The sequence below is a fragment of the Tinamus guttatus genome, unplaced genomic scaffold, assembly GCF_059628265.1.
Source record: "Tinamus guttatus ecotype Peru unplaced genomic scaffold, ASM5962826v1 Tinamus_guttatus_pri_ptg001422l, whole genome shotgun sequence".
NCBI lineage: Eukaryota > Metazoa > Chordata > Aves > Tinamiformes > Tinamidae > Tinamus > Tinamus guttatus.
In genome coordinates, this window is record NW_028289956.1 from 1 (window position 1) to 22,623 (window position 22,623).

Genomic DNA, 22,623 nt, shown 5'->3' on the forward strand with positions numbered 1-22,623 from the left:
GGAGGCTCCAGAGCGAGGAGGCTCCAGAGCTCCAAAACAGGAGGCTCCGAAACGGCGGAGGCTCCAAAACGAGGAGGCTCCAAAGCTCCAAAACAGGAGGCTCCGAAACGGCGGAGGCTCCAGAATAGGAGGCTCCAGAATAGGAGGCTCCAAAGCTCCAAAACAGGAGACTCGGAAACGGCAGAGGCTCCGGAATAGGAGGCTCCGGAATAGGAGGCTCCAGAGCGAGGAGCCTCCAGAGCTCCAAAACAGGAGGCTCAGAAACGGCGGAGGCTCCAGAATAGGAGGCTCCAAAACAAGGAGGCTCCAGAGCTCCAAAACAGGAGGCTCCGAAACAGCGGAGGCTCCAGAATAGGAGGCTCCAGAATAGGAGGCTCCAAAGCTCCAAAACAGGAGACTCGGAAACGGCAGAGGCTCTGGAATAGGAGGCTCCGGAATAGGAGGCTCCAGAGCGAGGAGGCTCCAAAGCTCCAAAACAGGAGGCTCCAGAGCGAGGAGCCTCCAGAGCTCCAAAAGAGGAGGCTCAGAAACGGCGGAGGCTCCAGAATAGGAGGCTCCAAAACGAGGAGGCTCCAAAGCTCCAAAACAGGAGGCTCCGAAATAGGGGAGGCTCCAGAACAGGAGGCTCCAAAGCGCGGAGGCCGCGCGGGCGCTACCTGGAGGTCGTTCTGGGGGTTCCAGTCGGAGTCGAAGATGATGCAGGTGTCGGCGGCCGTGAGGTTGATGCCGAGGCCGCCCGCCCGCGTGCACAGCAGGAAGACGAAGCGGTCCGAGTCGGCCTTGCTGAAGCGGTCGATGGCCGCCTGCCGCAGGTTGCCGCGCACCCGCCCGTCGATGCGCTCGTAGAGGTACCTGCGTGGAGAATGACCCAAAAACGACGTTTCTGAGAAGAAAGCGTGGAGAACAACCCCAAAAATGACATCCCCGAGGAGAACATGCGGAGAACATCCCAAAAACGCCATTTCTGAGGAGAATGTGTGGAGAATGACCCCAAAAATAACATCCCAAGGAGAACATGTGGAGAACGTCCCAAAAACGCCATTTCTGAGGAGAATGCGCGGAGAACGACCCCAAAAACGACATCCCTGAGGAGAACGTGTGGAAAATGTCCCAAAAACGCCATTTCTGAGGAGAACACGTGGAGAACGACCCAAAAACAACATCCCTGAGGAGAATGTGTGGAGAACGTCCCAAAAACGCCATTTCCGAAAAGAAAGTGTGGGGAACATCCCCAAAAACGACATCCCCGAGGAGAACATGTGGAGAACATCCCAAAAATACCATTTCTGAGGAGAACGTGTGGAGAACGACCCCAGAAACGCCATTTCTGAGAAGAAAGCATGGAGAACGTCCCAAAAACGACATTTCTGAGGAGAACGTGCGGAGAACATCCCAAAAACAACATCCCCAAGGAGAATGTGTGAAGAACACCCCAAAAACGCCATTTCTGAGGAGAATGTGTGGAGAACGACCCAAAAACGTCATCCTCAGGGAGAACGTGTGGAGAATGTCCCCAAAAACACCATTCCCAAGGAGAATGTGTGGAGAACATTCCAAAAACACCATTTCCAAGGAAAAAGCATGGAGAATGACCCCAAAAACTACATCCCCAAGGTGAACGTGTGGAGAACGTCCCTAAAAACACCATTCTCGAGGAGAATGTGTGGAGAAAGACCCCAAAAACGCCATTTCTGAGGAGAATGTATGGAGAACGTCCCCAGAAACGACATCCCCGAGGAGAACATGCGGAGAACATCCCAAAAACGCCATTTCTAAGAAGAATGTGTGGAGAATGACCCCAAAAATAACATCCCAAGGAGAATGTGTGGAGAAAACCCCAAAAACGCCATTCCTGAGGAAAATGTGTGGAGAATGGCCCCAAAAATGACATTCCTGAGGAGAACGTGTGGAGAACGTCCACAAGAACGACATCTCCAAGGAAAATGTGTGGAAAACGTCCCCAAAAACCACATTTGCGAGGAGAACGTCCCCAAAAACGACATCCTCAGGGAGAATGTGTTGAAAACATCCCAAAAAACGACATCCTCAGGGAGAACATGTGGAGAACATCCCAAAAACGCCATTTCTGAGGAGAACATGTGGAGAACGACCCCAAAAACCCCATCCCCAAGGAGAACATGTGGAGAACATCCCAAAAACGCCATCCCAAGGAGAATGTGTGGAGAACGACCACAGAAATGACATCCCCAAGGAGAACATGTGGAGAACGATCCCAAAACCCCACCGCGCGTCCCCACCTCTTCTGGATGAGGTAGTCCTCCAGGATGTCAAGGCAGCGGACCATCTGGGAGAAGACGAGCACCTTGTGGCCGCCGGCCTTGAGCTTGGGCAGCAGCTTGTCGAGGAGCACCAGCTTGCCGGCCGAGCGCACCATGGCCTGCAGGTGGAAGTCGGCGGGCACGTGGTGGTGGTGCTGCTGGCACGACTCGCGGAACTCGGCCAGGATCTTCTCCTCGGCACCTGCGGGGCGGAGAGGACGGTCGGTGGCGTGGCAAGGTGTTGAGGAGACCCTCAATGTGTCACCTCATTGAGGACCTCAACACATCAGTCATTGAGGAGCTCCTCAACGCGTCACCTCACTGAGGAGCTCCTCAACTTGTCACCTCATTGAGGACCTCCTCAATGTGTCACCTCATTGAGGAGCTCCTGAACACATCACTCATTGAGGAGCTCCTCAACATGTCACCTCATTGAGGTGCTCCTCAACACATCACTCATTGAGGAGCCCCTCAACTTGTCACCTCATTGAGGACCTCCTCAATGTGTCACCTCACTGAGGAGCCCCTCAACGTGTCACTCACTGAGGAGCCCTCAACGTGTCAGCTCATTGAGGAGCTCCTCAACTTGTCACTTCATTGAGCAGCCCCTCAACATGTCACCTCATTGAGGACCTCAACGCGTCACCTCATTGAGGAGCTCCTCAACGCGTCACCTCTTTGAGGAGCTCCTCAATGCGCCACTCATTGAGGAGCCTCTCAATGTGTCACCTCATTGAGGAGCCCCTCAACACGTCACTCATTGAGGAGCCCTCAATGCGTCGTCTCATCAAGGAGCCCCTCAACGCGTCACTCATTGAGGAGCCCTCAACGCGTCACTCATTGAGGACCTCAACGTGTCACCTCATTAAGGAGCCCTCGATGCGTCACTCATTGAGGAGCCCCTCAAGCCACCCCTGGTGAGCTTGGAGACCCTCCTCCCGCCCCTCGAGGAGGCCGCGCGGCCTCCACCACCCAACGGCAGGGCCCCCATGGCGCCCCCCTCACCGTTGATGAGGTAGGGGTGGTTGCAGCACTTGCGCAGCTCCATCATGGTGTTGAGCAGGTTGGGCATGTTGGTGTGGCCGGCGCCCTTGGACAGGAAGGAGAAGTTCTTCTCCAGGATGGCGCGGTAGTACTTCTTCTGGATGTTGGTGAGCTCCACCTCGATGATGGTCTCCTGCTTGGGCGCCAGGTTCTTCTCCACGTCCTCCTTGAGGCGCCGCAGCATCATGGGCTTGAGGATGGCCTGGAGCTTCTGCACCTGGACGCGGGACGAGGGGACATTGAGCGCGGGGACGGGGACAGGAAAGGGCCGTCGGTGGCGGCTCTTTTCCCCCACCTGCTCCTCCGTCTTGAGGTCCCCGAAGTCCTTGAGGAACTCGGCCTCCGAGGGGAACTGCGAAGGCTCCAGGAAGTGCAGGAGGCTGAAAAGCTCCTCCACCGTGTTCTGCAGCGGGGTGCCCGTCAGGAGGACCTTGTGCTCCTGCCACCGGGAGAGAGGCCGCGCCGTCAACGCGGCGCCCGCGAGCGGGGACCCGCGGAGGCCGCGGCCTCGGCGCCCACCAGGTCCATGTGCTTGAGGCTGTCGAGGAGCTTGCAGTTGCGGTTCTTGAGGCGGTGGGCCTCGTCGATGATCACGCAGCGCCACTCGATCTCCCGCAGCTCCGGGCAGTCCGACAGGATCATCTCGAAGGTGGTGATGAGCGCGTCGAACTTGTAGGCGCCGGGGACCAGCCGGCCCTGCGGACAACCCAACGCCTTGAAGGCAACTCCAACATCCCATCAGGAAGGACAACCCAACGCCTTGAAGGCAACTCCAACCATCTCCACATCCCATCAGGGAGGACAACCCAATGGCCTGAAGGCAACTCCAACCATCTCCAGATCCCATCACATAGAACAACCCAGCGCCTTGAAGGTAACTCCAACCCCCTCCACATCCCATCACATAGGACAACCCAACGCCTTGAAGGCAACTCCAACCACCTCCAGATCCCATCACATAGGACAACCCAACGGCCTGAAGGCAACTCCAACCATCTCCACATCCCATTGGGAAGGACAACCCAATGGCTTGAAGGAAACTCCAACCACCTCCAGATCCCACCAGCCCTGAGGACAACCCAACGCCTTGAAGGCAACTCCAACCATCTCCAATTCCCGCTCCGAGCACCGCGGATGGACCCAGAGCGCCGCAGGCGGCGCCGGTTGGTCCAGGAGGACCCAACCGTCGTCTCCGGCCGCCCCGCCGCCGTACCCGGGCGTCCTTGCAGTACATCTCGTACTGCTGGATCATCTGCCGCGAGGCCAGGCTGCCGTGGTAGACGATGCTGTTCATCTCGGTCCACGTGCTGAACTCGCGCTCCCAGTTGGTGATGGTGGAGAGCGGCGCAATCACCAGGAACGGGCCGCGGATGCCCACGTTGAAGACCTCCTGCAGGAACGCGATGGACTGGATGGTCTTGCCCAGGCCCATCTCGTCGGCCAGGATGCAGTTCTGCCTACAGGGACACGGGGGCGGCGTCACGTTGAGGACGGGGACGCCGCGCGCTGCGCGCGGCCGCCTCGGTGGCACCCGGCACTCGCCTGTTGTACCAGTTGAAGAGCAACCAGTTGACGCCCTCCAGCTGGTACTCGCGGAGCTGGTTGTGGTTCTTGTACTCGTGCGACAGCTCCAGCTTCTTCCAGGATCCCGCCTGCGGCCGGGCCTGCGGGACAACGCGGAGGTGACACGGCAGCAACGGGGACGCGCGGACGGGGACGCGACGCGGCCCTCCGCTCACCACGCGCTTCAGCTCCGGGTGCCGGGCCTGGATGCGCTTGAAGTCGCCGATCTTGCCCTCGTCCACGTCCTCCTTGAGCTCCCACGTGCTGTCCTCGTAGGGCAGCGAGCACCACTTGACCAGGTAGTAGATCACGGGCTGCGCGGGGGGACGAGGGACGGCGTCAGGGGGGACCGGGGGCCTCCAAGGCCAACCGGCGGCCACCATGGTCAAAAGATGGGCCACCACGACCAAAAAGTGGGTCAACATGGGCAAAAGATGGGCCACCATGGCCAAAAAGTGGGTCAACACGACCAAAAAGTGGGCCAACACGACCAAAAAGTGGGTCAACACGACCAAAAAGTGGGCCAGCATGGCCAAAAAGTGGGCCAACACAACCAAAAAGTGGACAACCATCTCCAAAAGATGGGCCACCATGGCAAAAAAGTGGGCCACCATGGCCAAAAGATGGACCATCATCTCCAAAAGATGGGCAACTACCTCCCATGAAGGTGCCACCACCTCCTATGAAGGCACCACCACCTCCTATGAAGGCACCACCACATCCCATGAAGGTGCCACCACCCCCCATGAAGGTGCCACCACGTCCCGTGAAGATGCCACCACCTCCCATGAAGGTGCCAATGCATCTCATAAAGGCGTCACCACGTCCCATGAAGGTGCCATCACATCCCATGAAGATACCAGCATATCCCATGAAGATGCCACCTCCCATGAAGGTGCCATCATGTCCCATGAAGATGCCACCACCTCCTATGAAGGTGCCATCACATCCCATGAAGATACCACCACATCCCATGAAGATGCCACCTCCCATGAAGGTGCCATCATGTCCCATGAAGATGCGACCACCTCCTATGAAGGTGCCATCACATCCCATGAAGATACCAGCACGTCCCATGAAAATGCCACCTCCCACGAAGGTGCCACCCGTCTCACCTCGCCATTGTCCTTGTCCACGCTGTGCGACTCGTCCAGGATGCGGTCCACCTCCACGTAGTCCGGGTTGAAGGGCTCCTCATCCTTGCGGAGCGGCGCCGTGAGGAGGAGGACGAGGACGCGGCGCCCGTCGCCGCCGTCCCCCCGGCCCGTCCCCACCGCGTTACCTCGTGGAAGAAGTGCCGCATCTGCGTCATCTTGGTCTTGAAGCGCTTCAGCTTCTGGTGGATCCTCTTGTCCTTCTCCAGCTGGGCAATGGTGGCCCACTCGCAGTGCAGGTAGGAGCTGGCGGGACAACGGGGACAACGGTCAGCCCGGGCGGGAGCGCGCCGTCATTAGGGCCAAGAGTTAACGAGCCAGTCGGGGCCAAATTTGGGGTCCCTGAAGCCACGCGAGGTGCCACCACCCACAGGAGCTCGTGGGGACACCTACTAGTTCTTGTACTTGACGAAGAACTCCTCCGACTCCGTGAATTGTCCCGACGGGAGCTGCGGGGGGCGAGGAAGAGGAGTCGGCGCCCCCGGAAAAGCCGACGGTTCCGCTCGGAAAGGCCCGGGGCGGCGCTCGGGGAAACCTCTCACCTCCTTCTTGACCACGCGCATGGAGAGGACCTTGTCCACGATGGCGGCGTCCTCCTCGCTGGGGTTCTCCTGGAGGAGGGAACGGGAGGAAGGGCAAGGGAAGGAGGTCACGGGAGGAGGAAGATCAAGGGAGGAAGAAGGAGGTCAAGGGAGGAGGAAGGTGGTCAAGGGATGAGGAAGGCCAAGGGCCGGCGCTTCCCGGCGCCCCCGCTGGCCGCGGGGAGGGAGGACCCACCACGAAGAACTGCATGGAGGGCAGCGTCTCGCCCTCGGGCTCGGGTTCGGGCAGCGGGAGCGGCGGCGCCGGCGGCTGTTCGGCGCGCACGGGGCCCGTCACGTCGAGCTCCTCGTCCTCCTCGTCGTCCGTGATCTTGATGTCCAGGTCCTCCGTGTACTTCTTGCGCTTCACCTGCCGGTTGGAGCGGCGCTTCTGGAGCGGGAAGAGACGGGAACGGGGCCGGCGTGAGGACCAGGGCCCCTGGTGCCCAGGTCAACGGCGACGAGGGGGGACGGCCCGGGTCAACCGGGATGGGTTGGGACAACCTGAGTCAATGGGGACGAGTTGGGACATTCCAGGTCAACGGGGACAAGTTGGAACAACCCAAGTCAAGGGGGACAAGTTGGGGCATCCCAAGTCAATGGGGATGAGTTGGGACAACCTGAGTCAACAGGAACGAGTTGGGACAGCCCAAGGCAACATGGACGGGTCAACCCAAGTCAAGGGGGATGAGTCAGGATGGCCCAAGTCAACGTGGACCTGTTGGGACAACCCAAGTCAATGGAGATGAGTTGGGACAACCCAGGTCAAGGGGGACAAGTTGGAACCACCCAAGTCAAGGGGGACGAGTTGGGACAACCCAAGTCCACAGGAATGAGTCGGGACAAGCTGAGCCAGGGGGGATCAGTTGGGATAGCCCAAGCCAACAAGGACAAGTTGGGACAAACCAAGTGAACGTGGACCAGTTGGGACAACCCAAGTAAATGGGGACAAGTTGGAACAACCCAAGTCAACGGGGATGAGTTGGAACGAGTCAAGTCAACAGGGATGACTTGGAATAACCCAAGTCAACAGTGACAAGTTGGAACAACCCAAGTCAACGGGGATGAGTTGGAACGAGTCAAGTCAACAGGGATGAGTTGGGACATCCCAAGTCAACAGGAACAGCTCGGAACGAGCCAAGTCAACGGGGCCGATCTGGGCCAACCCGAGGCCACGCGGACGGGGCCGCCCGCGCGCCGCTCACCTGCACGCTGTTCTCCTCCTCCTCCCGCGGCGACGGCGCCGGCATGGCCTCGGCGTCCGAGTTGTCCGAGGACGCGTTGCGCTTGCGCTTCTTCCCCACCACGGGCGTGATGGTGCTGCCGACACGGGCGAGACGCCGGTGACGCCGCCATCGCCACGAGGACCGACCGCCGCCACCGCTCCCGGCGCTCACCTGGCCTTGCCGCGCGCCCGGCTCTTGCCCGCGCCGCCCTGGCCCTTGCCCTTGCGGGGCCGCTCGTCCTTGGCGCGCTCGGCGGGGCCCTTGCGGCGCCGCTTGCGCTCGCCGTCCTCGTCGGGCCGCACGCTGGGCAGCTCGTCCTCGTTGAGCACGCGCGGGATGTTCTGCTCGCCGCGCGCGCGCGCGCCCGCGCGATGGCCTCCGCCACGATGCGGTTGGCCTTCTCCTGCTTCTTCTGGTGCTCCAGCTTGCGGCTCTCGTCCGAGGGGCCCCGCGCGGCCGCCAGCGCCGCCACCTCGCCCGAGCTCAGCACCTTGACCACCGAGAGGCCGGCCGAGGCGCCCTGCGACGAGCCGGCCTGCGGGGACAGCGCGGTGGCCCATGAGCGACATGGAGGCCCATGAGTGACGTGGTGGCCCATGGGTGTCATGGTGGCCCATGAGTGACATGGAGGCCCATGAGTGATATGGTCGCCCATAACCATCATGGTGGTCCATAAGTATCATGGTGGCCCATGAGTGACGTGGTGGCCCATGAGCGACATGGAGGCCCATGACTGACGTGGTGGCCCATGACCATCGTGGTGGCCCATGGGTGTCGTGGTGGCCCATGGGTGTCATGGCGGCCCACCACAGTCACGATGTCCCACCATGATGTCCCACGAGCGCCATGGGGTACCACCACCCCCATGACGCCCCACCACCATGATGTCCCACCACCCCACGACATCCCTGGACCCCCATGATGTTCCACCACCCCATGATGTCCCACCACCCCACGAGGTCCCATTACCCCCATGACATCCCACCACCCCCATGATGCCCCATGACCCCACGACGTCCCACCACCCCACACCATCCCATCACCCCATGATGTTCCTCCACCATGATGTCCCACCACCCCATGATGTTCAACCACCCCATGACGTCCCACCACCCCATGACGTTCCTGGACCCCCATAAGATCCCACCACTCCCATGACATCCCATCACCCCATGACGTCCCACCACCCCATGACATCCCACCACCCCATGATGTCCCATTGCCCCCATGACGTCTCACCACCCTATGACGTCCCTGGACCCCCATGATATCCCACCACCCCATAACGTCCCATCACCCCATGAGGTCCCATTGCCCCCATGACGTCCCATTGCCCCCATGACGTCCCACCACCCCATGACGTCCCACCACCCCATGACGTTCAACCACCCCATGACGTCCCACCACCTCCATGAGGTCCCATTGCCCCCATGACGTCCCACCACCCCATGATGTCCCATTGCCCCCATGACGTCCCACCACCCCATGACGTCCCACCACCCCATGATGTCCCACCACCCCATGCTGTCCCACCACCCCATGCTGTCCCACCACCCCATGACATCCCATCACCCCATGATGTCCCACCACCCCATGACGTCCCTCCACCATGATGTCCAACCACCCCATGATGTCCCACCACCCCATGAGGTCCCATCACCCCATGACGTCCCTCCACCCCATGACGTCCCACCACCCCATGACTTCCCACCACCACAACATCCCACCACCCCATGATGTTCAACCACCCCGTGTCCCCCCGCCGCCGCCATGTCCCACCTGCGGCTGCAGCACCACCTTGAGCGGCACCGTGAGGCGCCCGCCACCACCACCTCCACCACCTCCTCCTGCAGCCCCGGCCACCACGGGCGCGGGGGACACGGCCACGCCGGGCGCCCCGGCCACCACCTGCAGCTTCTGCGCGGGCGCCGGGGGCGGCTGCACCTGCAGCTGGATGGTGACCACCTTGGCGGCGCCCGCGGGGCCCTTGGGCGGCCCCAGCGCGGCCACGGGGCCGCCCTGGAGCAGGAGCTTCCCGGGGAGGCTGCCCAGGACCACGTGGCGCTGCCCGGCGCCCGCGGCCACCGGGGCCGCCCCGGAGCCGCCCGCCGGCTGCTGCAGGACCAGGGTGATGCGCTTGGAGTCGCCCTGCGGGGACGGAGGGAGCCATGGGGGACGTGTCCCCAAGCCATGGGACATGGAGAACCATGGATCCCAAAGCCATGGGAGATGGTTCCCCATGGAGCCCCAAGCGATGGGAGATGGTTCTCCATGCACCCCAAAGCCATGGGAGATGGTTCTCCATTCCCATGGACCCCCAAGCCATGGGAGATGGTTCTCCATGGAACCCAAGCCATGGGACATGGTTGTCCATGGACCCCAAAGCCATGGGAAATGGTTCTCCATTCCCATTGACCCCCAAGCCATGGGAGATGGTTCTCCATGGACCCCAAAGCCATGGGAAATGGTTCTCCATGGACCCCGAAGCCATGGGAGATGGTTCTCCATGGACCCCGAAACCATGGGAGATGGTTCTGCATCCCCATTGACCCCAAAGCCATGCGAGATCCATCTCCATGGACCCCGAAGCCATGGGAGATGGTTCTCCATGGACCCCAAAGCCATGGGAGATGGTTCTCCATGGACCCCAAAGCCATGGGAGATGGTTCTCCATTCCCATTGACCCCGAAGTCATGGGAGATGGTTCCCCACGGACCCCAAAGCCATGGGAGATGGTTCTCCATGGACCCCCAAACCATGGGAGATGGTTCTCCATGGACCCCAAAGCAATGGGAGATGGTTCTCCATGGCCCTCGAAGCCATGGGAGATGGTTCTCCAGCCCCATGGACCCCGAGGCCATGGAAGATCCCACCCGGATGTTTCCCCATGTCCATTATCCAAGCTTTCCAGATGTTTCTCCACCTCCAATATCCATCCATGTCTCCCAAATGTTTCTCCACCCTCAAAATCCAGGTCTCCCAGATGTTCCTCCCAGCCCCTCCAGATGTTTCTCCATTATCCATTCCTCCCTCCCAAGTGTTTCCCGCCACCATCCACCCAACTCCTCCAGATGTTTCTCCATCCCCAATATCCGCCCATGTCTCCCACATGTTCCTCCACGCCATGATCCACCCAACCCCTCCAGATGTTTCTCCACCCTCAATATCCATCCATGTCTCCCAGATGTTTCTTCACCTTCAATATCCACCCACATCTCCCAGACATTTCCCACCCCCATCCACCCAAGTTCTCCAGGTGTTTTCCCCCCCCCCATATCCATCTTCTTCTCCCAAGTGTTTCCCACCACCACCCACCCAACTCTTCCGGGTGTTTCCCGCCTCCCCCGGGATCCTCCCCCTGTTCCCACCTCCCTCTTCCCACATCCCGTTGTCCCCATCCCGCCGTCTCCATCCCGTATCCCGTAGTCCCCATCCCGTTCTCCCTATCCCGTATCCTGTTGTCCCCATCCCATTGCCCCCATCCCATTGTCCCCGTCCCGTATCTCCTTGTCCCCATCCTGTTGTCCTCATCCCGTTGTCCCTGTCCTGTTGTCCACATCCTGCTGTCCCCATCCCATGTCCTGTTGTCCCCATCCCGTATCCTGTATCCCGTCGTTCCCATCCCGTTGTTCCATCCCGTATCCCGTATCCCGTTGTCCCCATCCCGTATCCCGTCGTTCCCATCCCGCATCCTGTATCCCGTTGTCCCCATCCCGCATCCCGTATCCCGCATCCCGTATCCCATTGTCCCCATCCTGTTGTCCCATCCTGTATCCCGTTGTGCCCATCCCGTATCCCATTGTCCCCATTCCGTACCCCCATCCTGTATCCCGTATCCCACATCCTGTATCCGCATCCCGTATCCCATTGTCCCCATCTTTTTGTCCCATCCTGTATCCCGTTGTCCCATCCCGTATCCTGTACCCCATTGTCCCATCCCGTATCCCCCATCCCGTATCCCATATGCCGTATCCCGTATCCCCCATCCCGTATCCCGTATCCCGTTGTCCCATCCCGTATCCTGTAACCCATTGTCTCCATCCCGTATCCCATATCCCGTATCCCCCATCCCATATCCGTATCCCGTACCCCATTGTCCCCACGCCGTATCCCATAGCTTGCATCCCATATCCCATATCCCGTATCCCGTATCCCGTACCCATATCCCGTATCCCGTTGTCCCCATCCCGTTGTCCCATCCCATATCTGTGTCCCGTACCCCATTGTCCCCACGCCGTATCCCATATCCTGTATCCCATATCCTGTATCCCATATCCCGTATCCCATATCCCCTATCCCGTTGTCCCATCCCATATCCTGTATCCTATAGCTCGCATCCCGTATCCCATATCCCGTATCCCGTATCCCATATCCCGTATCCTTATCCTGCATTCCCCATCCCGTATCCCGTATCCCATATCCTGTATCCCCCATCCCATATCCCGTATCCTACATTCCCCATCCCGTATCCCGCTGTCCCATCCCGTATCCTGTATCCCATTGTCCCCATCCCGTATCCCCCATCCCATATCCGTATCCCGTACCCCACTGTCCCCACGCTGTATCCCATAGCTCGCATCCCATATCCCGTATCCCGTTGTCCCATCCCGTATCCTGTATCCCACTGTCCCCATCCCGTATCCCATATCCCGTATCCCATATCCCGTATCCCGTTGTCCCATCCCGTATCCCATATCCCATATCCCGTATCCCATATCCCGTATCCCGTATCCCGTTGTCCCATATCCCGTATCCCGTTGTCCCATCCCGTATCCTGTATCCCATTGTCCCCATCCCGTATCCCATATCCCGTGTCCCCCATCCCGTATCCCATATCCCGTATCCCATTGTCCCCATCCCTTTGTCCCATCCTGTACCCCATTGTCGCATTCTGTATCCCCCATCCCACATCCCCCATCCCGTATCCCGTACCCCATTGTCCCCACGCCGTATCCCATATCCCATATGCCGTATCCCGTATCCCGTATCCCGTATCCCGTATCCGTATCCGCCCACCCCGCCGTTCCCACCTGCGCGGGCGCCGCCAGCGTCACGGCCGGTTTGAGCGGCGCCGCGGCCGCCCCGGCCGCCTTCACGGGCTGCAGCAGCAGCTGCTTCACCGGCCTCCCCGCCGCCTTCCCGGCGTTCCCGGCGTTCCCGGCGTTCCCGGCGTTCCCGCGCAGCGGCGCCCCGGCCAGCACCTTGGCCAACGTCACCTTGGCGCCGTTGGCCAGCGCCGGCGCTTGGGACACGGCCCCCGGCGCCCCCGGCGTTCCCGGCGCTCCCGGCGCTCCCGGCGCCTTCAGGATGACGATCTTGGGAGCCGGGAACGCCGCCGGGGCCGCCCCCATGAAGGGGTTTCCCTGGCTCAGGGCGTCGCTCCCGGCCGCGGCCGGCGGCTCCGGGACGGGAAGCGGCGCCGGCGGCTCCGGCGGCTCCGGCGGCTCCGGAGGCTCCTCCAGGGCTCCCGGCAGCCCCAGCGCCTCCTCCAGGGGGTCCCGGGCGGCTCCCGGATCCGCCAGCGGCTCCAGGCCGAACAGGCCGGGATCGTCGAACAGCTCCATGATGGGGTCGGCCATGGGGCCGCCCTGGGGGGGGAAAACGGGAGAGCCTGGACACAGGGAACGCGGGGGGGCTATAGAGACCCCTGGGCCCTATAGAGACCCTGGGTCCTATAGATACCCCCACTTAGCCCAATAGACCCCCCTGGGCCCTATAGAACAGCTCCATGATGGGGTCGGCCATGGGGCCGCCCTGGGGGGGGGGGAACGGGAGAGCCTGGACACAGGGAACGCGGGGGGGCCTATGGAGATCCTGGGCCCCTATAGAGACCCCTGGGCCCTATAGACACCCCTGGGTCCTATAGAACAGCTCCATGATGGGGTCGGCCATGGGGCCGCCCTGGGGGGGGAACAATGGGAGAGCCTGGACACAGGGAACGCGGGGGGGCTATAGAGACCCTGGGTCCTATAGACACCCCCTGGGCCCTATAGATCCCCCTGGGTCCTATAGACACCCCTGGGCCCTATAGATCCCCTGGGTCCTATAGATACCCCTGGGTCCTATAGATCCCCCTGGGCCCTATAGACCCCCCCAGGGTCCTATAGACACCCCTGGGCCCTATAGAGCCCCCTGGGTCCTATAGAGTCCCCTGGGCCCTATAGACCCCCCCACCGGGCCTATAGACCCCCCCTGGGCCTTATAGAGCCCCTGGGCCCTATAGAGTCCCCTGGGTCCTATAGACCCCCCTGAGCCCTATAGAGCCCCCCTGGACCCTATAGACACCCCTGGGCCCTATAGAGCCCCCTGGGTCCTATAGAGTCCCCTGGGCCCTATAGATACCTCCCCTGGCCCTATAGATCCCCCTGAGCCCTATAGACCCCCCTGGGCCCTATAGATCCCCCCCAGGCCCTATAGAGCCCCCCGGCCCTATAGACATCCCTTAGCCCTATAGACCCCCCTGACCCTATAGACACCCCCACTGGCCCTATAGACCCCTTGGACCCTATAGACCCCCTGGGCCCTATAAATCCCCCCCAAGGCCCTATAGAGCCCCCCTGGGTCCTATAGATCACCCCCCTGCCCCATATAACCCCCCCCAGCCCTATAGATTCCCCCCAGGCCCTATAGACCCCCCTAGGCCCTATAGAGATCCCTCAGGCCCTATAGACCCTCCTGGGCTCTATAGATCCCCCCCAGGCCCTATAGAGCCCCCCTGGCCCTATAGACCCCCCAGTTCTATACAACCCCCCCAGCCCCACACAATGCCCTTGACTCTATAGGGCCCCCAGCCCTATAGACCCCCCCAACCCCTATAACCCCCCGGCCCTATAGACTCCCCTTAGACCTATAGACCCCCCCGATCCCATATAACCCCCCCAGCCCTATAGACTCCCCCTTAGCTCTATAGACCCCCTCACCCCATAGACCCCCCTGGCCCTATAGACCCGCCTTAACCCTATAGATTCTCCCAACCCTATATATTCTATATACTCTATATAATCCCCTTGGCCCTATAGGCCCCAGGCCCCATATGACACCCCCCCCAGCCCCATATAGCCCCCATACAACCCATATCCGCCCCCCTCCCATCCCAATCCCGGATCCGGATAACGACCGGGATCGGGATAACGGGGGGGGGGAGGGGGGGACGGATCCCGCTCCGTGACTCAGGGAGACAGGAACCGGGAAGGGGGGGGAACCCATTTACGGGGGGCCCCGGGGGACCCATTTACGGGGGGGACGGGGGGGGGGGTTTGGGGGGCCCATTTGGAGGGGGGACCCATTTGGAGGGCGGACATGGGGGCTACGGGGCCCCGTTTGGAGGGGGGGGACGGGGGGGGGGGGGACCCGTTAAAAGGCGACACCGGAACCGCCATGAACCGGGAACGGGGGCGGGGGCAAAAACCGGGAGCACCGGGACGGCCCCCCCCCCCCCCGGGCTACGGAAGCCGCGCGGGGCCTCCCCCCCCCCCCAACATGGACGCGCCCCGGGACAGCGGCCCCATCCCATAATACCCCCCCCCGCGCGCGTCGCCATGCCAACGGGGCGGGGGGGGGGTCCTACCTGCGGGAGGGCGCGGGGGGGGGCCGCGCTCCCCCCCCCCCCCGCGGTGGCCTCGCCCGGCGCCCCCCGCCCCCCCGCGGCGGGGGGAGGGAGGGGGGGGGAGTGAGGAGGGCGCGAGAACGAGGCGGCCCCCGCGCGCGGGCGCGGCGCAACGCAGCGTGCTGGCCCCGCCCCCCGGCGCGCGGCCACGCCCCCTCCCCGCGACGTCACCGCGCCCCGCGGGCCGCGGGCGGACGGCGCCGGGGGCGGGGCGGGGCCGCGGCGGGCAGCAGGGTAGGCTGCGCGCGCTCCCGGAAGCGCCCGCGGGAGGGGGGGGGGGCCTTCGCGGGGAGGGCTGCCCCGCGCCGCGCCTGATTCCCCCTGCGCTGAATTAACCCCGAAATCGCCAAATTGGCCCAATCCCCCCGGTATTTCCTGCTGTTTTTTCACAAACGCGGGTTTTTTGGCGGCCCTGGAAGCGGCGGGGAGGGGGCGGCCCCCTCAGGCGGCGCCGCGGGCGCCCCGGGCGCCGCCATCTTGGGGCGGCGTTAACCCCCTCGCCGCCATGATGGCGCCGTCCCCCCCGCCCCGTGAGGCGCCTCCGAGCGCCCGAAAACGCCCAAAAACGCCCGAAAACGCCCCAAAACGGTTAAATCCACCCAAATGTGCGGCCGCCCGGGCCCGATCCGCCCTTCCCGTCTTTGTGAATTGATAAAACGTCCCCAAACGGGCGGGTTGGGCCCCAAAGTGCAGCCTGACCCCCCCGGAGCTGCTCAAAACGGAGAAATATGAGGAAAAAAACGACAAAAAAGGGGAAATATCCCGTGTTTTGAACAGCCCCACGCTCAGTTCGGCCTCCTGCACACGCGATGGGGCTTGGGAATAAACTAAGGGAAACGAGTAGCCAAAAACGTGTAAAATGTAATATTTAATGCAATAAAAGGGAGAAATAAAACAGTAAAAACTGCTAAAATGGCCCAAAATGGGAATTTTCCACCTCTCCAGCCTCATTCCCAACCCAAACGCGTTTTTCACCTATTAAAAGGCAAAAATTGGGGCCTTCGGCCAGGCCCAAAATCGGCATTTTCGCAGGCCGCGTTGCCGGCTTTTTTGGGGCAGAAACCCCAAAACCGGCCGGTTTCAACCCAGCAGGAAGGTGCAAAAATGGCAGAAATGGGGGGAAAACGGGGCCGTTTCGCAGGGCAGCGTCTGACCCCAAAACGGGGCCGATTTGGGGCCGCGAAGACAAATTTACCAATTTTAAGGAATTGAAGCCTTTTTCGAAGCACGTTTTTGCCCTAAAACCCCCTTTTTTGCCCTAAAATCATTTCCCCACAAATCCAATGGAAAATAAAGCAAGATTTTAAGCTCAAACAGCTTTTTCTGCCCCAAAACGCAGCTGCTGCTGCAGGTTCTCCCCTCTCCCAAGGAAATTCATAGGGAAAAGGCGGAAAAACCTTTGGAAATGCTTTTCCGTCCTCATTTTAAACACATTTTTCCCCCTTTTTAGCACATTTTCAACCCTTTTTATAAAATCAAGCAAACAAACGTGAAAGATTGATGTCGCTTTGGGTAAAAAACAGGAGTTTTCCCGTTTTTTTTTCCCATAAATATTTTGCTGTTTGGGGTTTTTGGCTTTATTTCGTTCTATTTTTTCATGGCAAGAAAGAATCAGGGAAAAACTCTGCGATTTTGGCCCAAGGCGGCGAAGTTTGGGGTCGTTTTAATAAAAAAAAACAGGAAAAAGGGGAGAAAAATGGGTTAATTCTGCCCCGAGGAGGACAATTATTGGTGGAAAAAAAGGAGAAAAACAGGAAAAAAACAGGAAAAAAACGGGAATTACGGAGGCAGATCCGGAGAACTTCCTTCCTCCTCCTCTTCCTCACCCTGTTAGATCCTTGAAAAGAGGGAAAATTGGGGGAAAATCGGGGAAAATCAGCTTTTCTGGGGCTTTTCTTAGGGCAGGAAGGGAAGATCCGGTGCCTGGGGGGAAAAGGGAAAAAAAAAGGCAGAAAAAGGCTCTTTTCCCCCCAATTCTTCGCTGTTATTCCCTCTAGGATTCCCGAATCCCGGCCCTGTTTCCGATGGGAACGGGTGATTCCCAAAGCCTGGGAATGGGAAATGCCGGGAGCAAAAGGATTCCTGGAGAAAACACACACAAAAAAAAATTAGAAAAATCAAAATACAGCACTGTTTTTAAATGAAATATTTCATAAAACAAAAAAAACTTTGTTTTTTATATGTATAAAAATAAAATATCTCAAAAAAAAACAAAATCCATCACACCAAAAAGTAAAATATTACCAGGAAACAATAAAAAACGCTATTTGGCCTCCCCAAAACCCAGTTCTGCCCCCATTTTTGCCCAGTTTTTGCCTATTTCTGCCCCCTTAGCCCCAATTCTGACCCCTTTTTGCCCATTTCTGCCCCCTTAGTCCCAATCTTGACCTCCTTTGGCCTCATTTTTGCCCATTTTTGCTCTCTTAGCTCCAATTCTGTCCCCTTTTTGCCTCATTTTTTGCCCATTTCTGCCCTCTTTCCCAATTCTGTCTAATTTTTCCCCGTTTCTGCCCCCTTAACCCAATTCTGACCCCCTTTTGCCCCATTTTTGCCCATTTCTGCCCCCTTAGCCCCAATTCTGCCCCATTTCGGGCATCTTTCTGCCCCCTTAGCCCAAATCCTGCCTCATTTTCACCCATTTCGGCCCCATTTTTGCCCCTTTCTGCTCCCTTAGCCCAAATCCAGCCCCATTTTTGCCCATTTCCGCCTCATTTTTTGCCTCTTTCTGCTTCCCCAGTCCCAATCCTGCCCCATTTTCGCCCATTTCGCCCCATTTTCGCCCAAAACCAGCCCCATTTTTTGCCCATTTCGGCCCCATTTTCGCCCATTTTGGCTCCCCCGCTACGGGCGTCGCGCTGCTGATGACGTCCCCGAGAGGCGCCATGATACCTCCAGCAGCGGCAGCGGCGGCCGCTCTATCCCCGCCCCCCCCGCACACACCGCGCGCGCCTCTACTGCTCCACTTCCGGCGGCGCTCTAGCCGCGCCGCTCCCTCGGGCCGCCCGCGCCTCTCTATGGCGCCGTGACGCACGCGGCGCGGAGGCGGCGCTTCCGCTTCCGGGTCGGGGGCGCGCGCCGGTGGGGGGGAGGGACGCCGCGGCCATGGAGGTGAGCGGGGAGGGACGGGGGGACGTTGGGGACACGAGACCGGGGGGGACGGGAAACGCGGGGGAAATCGGGGCCGTTTGGGCGAAAATCCGGGGGTTTGGGGGAGATCTGGGGGAAAATCCGGGGGTTTTGGGGGAGATCCGGGGGTTTTGGGGGAAAATCCGGGGGTTTTGGGGGAAAATCCGCGGGTTTTGGGGGAGATTGGGGTGTTTTGGGGGGAAATTGGGGTGTTTTGGGGGAGATCGGGGGTGTCTGAGGGGAGATCGGGGGGTTTGGGGAGAAATGAGGGGATTTGGGGGAAAATGAGGGGATTTGGGGGAAAATGAGGGGATTTGGGGGAAATCTGGAGGTTTTGGGGAGAAATTGAGGGGTTTGGGGGGAGATCGAGGGTGTCTGAGGGGAGATCGGGGGGTTTGGGGAGAAATGAGGGGATTTTGGGGAAAATGAGGGGATTTGGGGGGAAATGAGGAATATTTGAGGGGAGATTGGGGGGTTTGGGGGGAAATGGGGGATGTTTGGGGGAAATCGGGGGATTTTGGGGGAAAGGGGATGATTTAAGGGGGGAAATGGGGGTTCTTAGGGGCAAGGGGGAGAAAACGGGGTATTTTGGGGAAAATGGGGTGTTTGGGGAGGAAAGTGGGGATATTTGGGGGAAAACGGGATATTTGGGGGGAAATGGGGGCGTTTGGGGGGAATGAGGTGTTTTTTTGGGGGAAAATGGGGGCATTTGGGGGGAAAATGGGGGCATTTGGGGGGGAAACAGGGTATTTGGGGGGGAGATGGGGTGATTCTAGGGAAAAAAAGGGTATTTGGGGGAAGAAAAGAGGATTTTGGGGGAGAAAAAGGGGAGTGTTTTGGGGAGGAAAAGGGGAATTTTGGGGGGGGTGTTTTGGGGAGGAAAAGGCGGAATTTTGGGGGAGGAAAAGAGATATTTTGGGGGAGGAAAAGGAGGGCGTTTTCGGAAAGAAAAGGGCTATTTTTGGGGAGGGAAAGGAGGATATTTGGGGGAAGTTTTGGGGCAAAAAGGGGGGATTTTGGGGGCGAACGCGGCTCTGCCCCCCCAGTTCCCCGGCAGCAGCGACAACTACCTGGCCATGACGGGGGCTGCTCATCCCTTCCTGAGCGGAGCCGAGGTACCGAAACCGGGCGGAAAACCCGGAAAATGCGGGGGAAAACTGGGAAAATCTGGGAAAATCCCAGAAAGTATGGGAAAATCCTGGAAAATTGTGGGAAAATCCTGGAAAGTCGGGGAAAATCCTGGAAAAGCTGGGGAAAATCCAGAAAATCTGGGAAAATCCTGGAAAAGCTGGGGAAAATCCCAGAGAAATCTGGAAAAATATGGGAAAATCCTGGAAAAACTGGGAGAAATCCCAGAAAATTGGGGAAAATCCCAGAAAAATGTGGGAAAAAGGGGGAAGAATCCCTGGAAAAAAGGGGGAAAATCCTGGAAAAAAAGGGGGAAAATCCTGGAAAAAAAGGGGGAAAATCCTGGAAAATACAGGAAAATCCTGGAAAGAGCTGGGAAAATTGGGGAAAATCCTGGAATATCAGAGAAAGTTGGGGAAAATGCTGGAAAAATCTGGGAAAATCCTGGAAAAATCTGGGAAAATTGGGGGAAATTGCAGAAAATGGGGGAAAATGCTGGGAAAATCGGGGAAAATCCCAGAAAATCAGGGAAAATGCTGGGAAAATCGGGGAAAATCGTGGAAAAATCGGGGGAAATCCCAGAAAATCGGGGAAAATGCTGGAAAAATTGGGGAAAATCATGGAAAAATTGGGGGAAATCCCAGAAAATCGGGGAAAATCGTGGAAAAATCGGGGGAAATCCCAGAAAATCGGGGAAAATGCTGGAAAAATCGAGGAAAATCCCAGAAAATCGGGGAAAATGCTGGGAAAATCGGGGAAAATCGTGGAAAAATGGGGGGAAATCCCAGAAAATTGGGGAAAAATCTCAGAAAATCGGGGGAAAATCTCGGAAAATCGGGGAAAAATCTCGGAAAATCGGGGAAAATCCTGGGAAATCTGGGAAATGCTGGGAGCCGCGGGGTCAGGGCGTCGATGCTGCCCCGCAGACGTTCCACACGCCCAGCCTGGGCGACGAGGAGTTCGAGATCCCGCCCATCGCGCTGGACGCCGACCCGTCCCTGGCCGTGGCCGACGTCGTGGGGCCCTTCGACCCGCTGGGCGACGCGGGCGGCGCCGGCGCCGACGGCGCCTTCGGAGCGGCGCCCTACGCGGTGCAGGGCCTGGACATGGCGCACGGCCTCATGGAGCAGGGCGCGGGGCTGCTCGCCATGGTGAGACCCAAATCCCGGGAATGCCGACGGGAAAAACACCCCCCTTCCCGGTTCCTCGCACCAAAACACGCCACGTTTACCCCTTTCCCCCCTAAAACGCTCCGGTTTTCCCCCCAAAACGCTCCGTTTTCCCCCCTTTCTCAGCTAAAACCCTCCCTTTTCCCCCTTTCTCACCTAAAACCTTCCATTTTTTCTCCCTTTCTTGCCTAAAATTTTCCATTTTCCCCACTTTTCCCCCTAAAACGCTCCGTTTTTCCCCCTAAAACGCTCCGTTTTTCCCCCAAAACGCTCCATTTTTCCCCCCTTTCTCAGCTAAAGCCCTCCCTTTTCCCCTTCTTCCCTAAAACCTTCCATTTTTTCTCCCTTTCTTGCCTAAAATTCTCCATTTTTCCCACTTTCCCCCCTAAAACGCTCCGTTTTTCCCCCTAAAACGCTCCATTTTTCCCCCTAAAACGCTCCGTTTTCCCCCCTTTCTCACCTAAAACCGTCCCCCTTTCTCACCTAAAACCTTCCAATTTCTCTCCCTTTCTTGCCTAAAACCCTCCCTTTTTCGTCCCTTCTTGCCTAAAACTCTCTATTTTCCCCCTTCCTCACCTAAAACCTTCCATTTTTCTCCTTTTCTTGCCTAAAACTTCTATTTTCCCCCTTCCTCACCTAAAACCTTCCATTTTTCTCCCTTTCTTGCCTAAAACTTCTATTTTCCCCCTTCCTCACCTAAAACCTTCCATTTTTCTCCCTTTCTTGCCTAAAATTTTCCGTTTTTCCCACTTTTTCGCCAAAAACGCTCCGTTTTTCCCCCCAGAACGCTCCGTTTTTCCCCCCAGAACGCTCCGTTTTCCCCCAAAACCCTCCATTTTCCCCCAAAACCCTCCGTTTTTTCCCCTAAAACGCTCCATTTTTCCCCTTCTCACCTAAAACCCTCCCTTTTTTCCCCTTTTTCATCTAAAATTCTCCTCTTTTTTTTCCTTTCTCAGCTAAAATCCTCCATTTTTTCCCCAAAATCCTCCATTTTCCCCCTTTCTCACCTAAAATTGTTTGTTTTTCCCTTTTTATCACCTAAAACCATCCTTTTTTTTCTTTTTTGCCTAAAATCATTTATTTTCCTTTGCTTTCTCACCTAAAATCCTCCGTTTTTCCTCTTTCTTGCCTAAAACACTCAATTTTTTTCCCCCTTCTTAGCCTAAAACCCTGATTTTTTTCTCCCTTTCTCACCCCAAACTCTCCGTTTTTTCTCCTTTCTTGCCTAAAATGCTCCGTTTTTCTTCCTTTCTCACGTAAAATTCTCCTTTTTTCCCCCTTTCTGGCCTCAAATCCTCCCGTTTTCCTTCTTGCATGCCTAAAATACTCAATTTTTTTCTTTCTTGTCTAAAACTCTCCATTTTTTTCGTAAAACCCTCTCTTTTTCTTCCTTTCTCAATCTAAAACTCTTCCTTTTTCCCCTTTCTTGCCCAAAACTCTCAATTTTTTCCCCCTTTTCTGTGTAAAACTTTCCATTTTTTTCCCTAAAACTCTCCATTTTCCCCCTTTCTCGCCTAAAACCATCCATTTTTTTTCCTCTCACTTAACATCACTCGTTTTTCCCCTTTGTCACCTAAAACCCTCCTTTTTTTTTCCCCTTTCTTGCCTAAAACTCTCTATTTTTTCCCCTAAAAACCTGTTTTTCTTTCTTTCTTGCCCAAAACTCTCCATTCTTTTCCTTTCTCACCTAAAACCATTTGTTTTTGCTCTTTTCTCACCTAAAGTTTTCCATTTTTCCCCTTTTTTC

The 22,623-nt window shown here is 58.1% G+C and overlaps 1 protein-coding gene and 1 long non-coding RNA gene across 2 annotated transcripts; one reads left to right on the plus strand and one right to left on the minus strand.

Annotated features, from left to right (window-relative positions):
• Positions 1-619: 619 nt before the first annotated feature.
• On the minus strand, positions 620-13,426 carry LOC104572374 (ATP-dependent chromatin remodeler CHD8; the record flags this gene model as incomplete). The annotated part of the gene is given in 19 exon segments (XM_088539133.1): positions 620-852; positions 2,259-2,481; positions 3,285-3,540; positions 3,619-3,762; positions 3,843-4,019; positions 4,537-4,776; positions 4,862-4,987; positions 5,063-5,200; positions 6,002-6,085; positions 6,169-6,286; positions 6,434-6,489; positions 6,583-6,651; positions 6,818-7,012; positions 7,827-7,941; positions 8,019-8,209; positions 8,212-8,382; positions 9,627-9,995; positions 12,878-12,970; positions 13,148-13,426. Coding segments are annotated over 19 exon segments (3,277 nt in total), but the record flags the coding sequence as incomplete, so codon positions are not given.
• Positions 13,427-19,623: 6,197 nt separating this feature from the next.
• LOC148590356 (uncharacterized) lies at positions 19,624-20,745 on the plus strand. The gene is made up of 2 exons (XR_015914316.1): positions 19,624-19,694; positions 20,634-20,745. It is a non-coding gene; the product is annotated as an uncharacterized LOC148590356 (long non-coding RNA).
• The last annotated feature ends 1,878 nt before the right edge of the window (positions 20,746-22,623 follow it).